This window comes from Pundamilia nyererei, unplaced genomic scaffold (assembly GCF_000239375.1).
Source record: "Pundamilia nyererei isolate P.nyererei 1_Seehausen unplaced genomic scaffold, PunNye1.0 scaffold00030, whole genome shotgun sequence".
NCBI classification, from domain to species: Eukaryota; Metazoa; Chordata; class Actinopteri; order Cichliformes; family Cichlidae; genus Pundamilia; species Pundamilia nyererei.
The window spans coordinates 570,864-574,865 of record NW_005187431.1 but is presented as its reverse complement, the minus strand read 5'-3'; the positions used below and the strand labels follow the sequence as shown (position 1 = coordinate 574,865).

The 4,002-nt window shown below is 44.2% G+C and overlaps 1 protein-coding gene across 9 annotated transcripts in view; it reads right to left on the bottom strand.

The window, feature by feature from the left end:
- dync1i1a (dynein cytoplasmic 1 intermediate chain 1a) overlaps positions 1-4,002 on the bottom strand; it is a 64,634-nt gene that overhangs the window by 36,300 nt on the left and 24,332 nt on the right. For all 9 annotated transcript variants that reach the window (XM_013909752.1, XM_005728745.2, XM_005728740.1 and 6 more), the window contains 2 exons: positions 3,375-3,470; positions 689-860 (listed from right to left, as the gene is read on the bottom strand). In XM_013909752.1, coding sequence (XP_013765206.1) covers positions 689-860; positions 3,375-3,470 — 268 coding nt within the window. The remainder of the gene's footprint in view (positions 1-688; positions 861-3,374; positions 3,471-4,002) is intronic.

The window sequence follows — 4,002 nt, the reverse complement described above, 5'->3', positions numbered from 1 at the left end:
AGATGGGTTGGAGTTTTTGGGTATCGGGACGATGGAGGTGGATTTGAAGCAGGCCGGTACCACAGCGTGGGCCAAGGACAGGTTGAATATGTCTGTCAGGACTCCTGCAAGCTCCTCAGAACACGCTCTGAGAACACGCCCGGGGACGCCATCAGGACCTGCAGCCTTGTGGACATCGATCCTGCTCAGCACCGCTCCGACATCGGTGGGGGAGAGAGTCAGAGGTTGGTGGTCTGGCGTCATGTCTGCTTTGGTTGTAATTGTTGGGTTCCCTCGCTCAAAACGAGCATAAAAGTTGTTGAGCTCGTTGAGGAAGGAGACATCAGAGGATGCGGGGGAGGAGGGTTTGGTGGTCCTGTAGTCTGTAATGGTCTGGAGTCCTTGCCACATGACCATTTAGAGGCAACAATTCGGATGGCTCTTTAAGCTGAGATTTTTGTCAGTTATTAGGAGCTTTTTTTAAACCCACTGAGAGTGTGCCATCACTATGAAGACAAGTATTTGGAAGAACAAAAGCCACAATGTCACTGAAACTGCAGTGACTCAGTGGGCATGCACCAGGCTTGTTTAAAGGCATGAACAAAAGCTGGGAGGTTTAGTAAAATGGAAATAAAAACTGAATTGTAAATAAATCCTGACCCAATGCTCTGTCCAACCTCATGCTCCCATTTGCCTCCTTCCTGCTCACCCCTCTTTGTCGTCAAGGTCTCGGCCACTGTAATCGAAGAAGATGTCGCTGTCTTCAGCCAGAGCTCGCTCCATCACTCGGATGCTGCAGTCGAAAAAACTCTGAAACTCAGAGGAGTGCAGGATTTGTTGCCTCTCCTCCTCGGTCAGCTCCCGCAGCACTGGAAATGAGCCTGTTGGAAGAAGTATCAACATAAACATATAAACACACAGAGTCATGTGAGACTTGTAGGCCACACTTCGCACACAATGTTGTTGTAATAGAAAATAACGGCAAGGTTTGAAAGCAATTTTGTTGCGTTCCTAAAATGTTAGGAGAGGGGGGAGGAAACATTTTAGGATATGTTTCACAGACAGCATTTTGGGCACTGGTAGGACTGATTTCCTACTCAAATCCTATGAAGTTGAATACTGACAGTGCTCAAAGTCTTCACCGCAAAAAAAATCCTCAGAGCACAGTTCCCCCCCCCCCACTGTGCCCACAGTGCTCCCAGTTGAACATCAATCAGCTTTTGCAACATTGCTGTGCTACACGATACTGCTTGTCTCACACAACCAAGCAAAATCAAGAAGGAATTGGAGTTATAATGCCAACACTGCAAATAATAGGCCAGTAAGGGGCAACCTTTGGAGCTGCCCAATCAAGCTATTGTGGAAGTGACAAAAGCTGGACTTTTACTTGAAACATCTCACATGAGGCGAGCATCAAAAAAAACAAAATGTTAAAATGTCCAACCCTCTCATTCTACTTTTAAACATCCTAGGAACCAGAAGTAAGCCTGCAGCCTGAGAGCAAAGTGCTCTATTGGGTTGATCCAATCAGTTGCGATCAAATCCAAATCAGTTATGACCGAACTTTGAATAAAAATACATTTTTTTTAACCTAGCAGAAACAAGTTGTGAAGAAAGCACTCTGAAACTACGGTCATCGATGCTTTCAGTGCAAAAAAAAGAAAAACTGCCCATGGAGACAGGCTGTTAATCTGCTGTTTCTTATGCAAATAAGAAAAAGATGACAAGAGAAATAGTCTCCAGTGAATTAATGACTAAAGACAGTGAAAGGATAATGGTTGTACACTAAGACAGGGGTACAGGGCTGATTGCTTGACCTCTACAGAGAGAGCATCCAGTGGTTCTGGAAAGGGTTACTGCACATCAATACAAAGTTCCTCTGAATGGTCTCTTTCAGGATGAAGTCGTCACTGAGTGAGCAAAAATGATTATAGCAGAGATGTCAAACTCATTTTACATCATAGGGCAGATCAGCCCATTTTTATTAAGTGGGTCGTACCAGTGAAACTCCCCTTTCTGTGATTCTAAAGAAGTTTAATTACACATTTGATCCTTAGGATGTCTTAATAGACTGTAAAAAACAACCCTGTAATTATAAAACAGAAAGTTTTTGTTGCTGGTTTTTCACTGTCATTTAATGTGTTTTTTTTTACTGCCTATAATCACTTTAGTGTAGCATGAAAAGTCATGTAGATGGTCTTTTTCAGTAAAGATAGAGCTGTAAAACATATTAAAATACAGGTAAAAGTCCATAAATTTACAGCTTTCTTCACAAGTTCCAAAGCTGTCCACTGGGGGCTGACTCTGGCCCCCATGCCTTATGTTTGAACCCTTGATTTATAGGTCTATGCTATGGCCAGTCCCACCTGTCAAACCAATGGAAGACTTGTAGAATCAATGTCAAGGTGCACTGAAGCTGTTGTGGCAGCATGTAGTGACCCCACACCTTAACCATTTTCCCTTTAATTATTCCCCCCTCTTACACACTATATGAATTAACAGCTAGTGTATCCAACTATATCCACACAAACACTGTACTCTGCTTCTACTACTACTACAAAAGAATCAACATGTGGCTATGACATTAGACAAGATTAGCATTCTCTTCATCTCTATCAAAACCAGAATTGCATGCAGGACGTAATAAACTACAAACAGTTCCTAATGCATCATTCCTAGTAAAAAACACACAAAAAAACGTAGAGCAAGAACTTCATAAACAACGGAATAACAAAGCCCTGTGAGCGACCCGCCTCCCTTTGAACGTAATGGCTGCACAGCACGGCGTCCACTTTTTGAAGTCACTGTCCCCAAGCACACACGCGATTTTCCTCACACTAACACACACACCGACCTTTACCCTGCCTCTTGACTTTGATCCCTCTCCATCTCTTTGTATTTCTTACGAGTTGTCAGAAAAGACCCAGTGAATCGAGTGGCAGAGATCAAAGGCCAGACCTTGTAATAGGCCAGGATGGAGAGGAGACGGATGACTGTGTGTTTACGAGTGCGTGGGTGCATCTGCCTATCTGTGTGTGTTTGACTCACACTTGCTACAGTCACGCATATTCAGAATATGAATATGTCCATCATGGCTTGTGTTTGAACCAGGTCTTTTTTCTAGGACTTCCACACACGGGCACATGCATACACATACACACACTTCTCCATTCCTCTTCACTTTGAAGACGAACGGGGTCAAGTGACAGGTTTTTAATCAGTGCTGACCCCAAGATGCCATGGTCCTGATATGCTGAAACCTGCCCCCACCCTCCTATCTGATCCACCCACTGACCTGAGAAGGGTGTCACACACATGAGAAAAAGAATGGGAAGTTTATTTTGGGGTTTCATTAAATGAATGGGGGTTTTTTTTTGTTGCTAAACTCGTTTTACCTTCTTTGGCTTCCCTGTTGTCGTCCTCATCCTGTTGCTCCGACTCTGGCCCCGGCTTCGTTTCCATCAACTCTTCATCTTCTTCTTCTTCCTCTACTGAGGGAGAGTAAAAAAAAAAGAAGAGAGAGAGAGACAGAGAGCACTCATGTTAATCAACAGCTGTTCCAATTTTCTTCGACCTCCCGCTGCGTGCTGCCTCCCCCCTCCTCCTTACCAAAATAATCATTCCCAGACATGCACCGGTACACCTGACTGACTAACATTCAGACCAAATGGGTTTCATTTACAAACACACGCACTTTGTTTTTTAGAAAACACACGAATTCCAAAGCCACGCAACTTCCCTTACAGTTGCGTGGTAAGTAAAGGCCAGAAGCTCGTGTCCATCTCTACTGTCCTGCATGCACATCTGTGTGGGCAGCTTGGTTACTGTGCACCAAAATCACAAACGCACACAGACTTGGCAGGAAATGTGAGAGTTTTGTGTGCCCTCCCCTCTTTCCCTCACCTTTGACCCCATGCAAAGAGATCCTGTGATGTATGTGTGTGCATGCGTGTCTGTGTAAAAGGGGATTCCCTCTGCATTCCCTCCAATCAGTCTCTGCAATTACACTTGACTTGAAGAGAG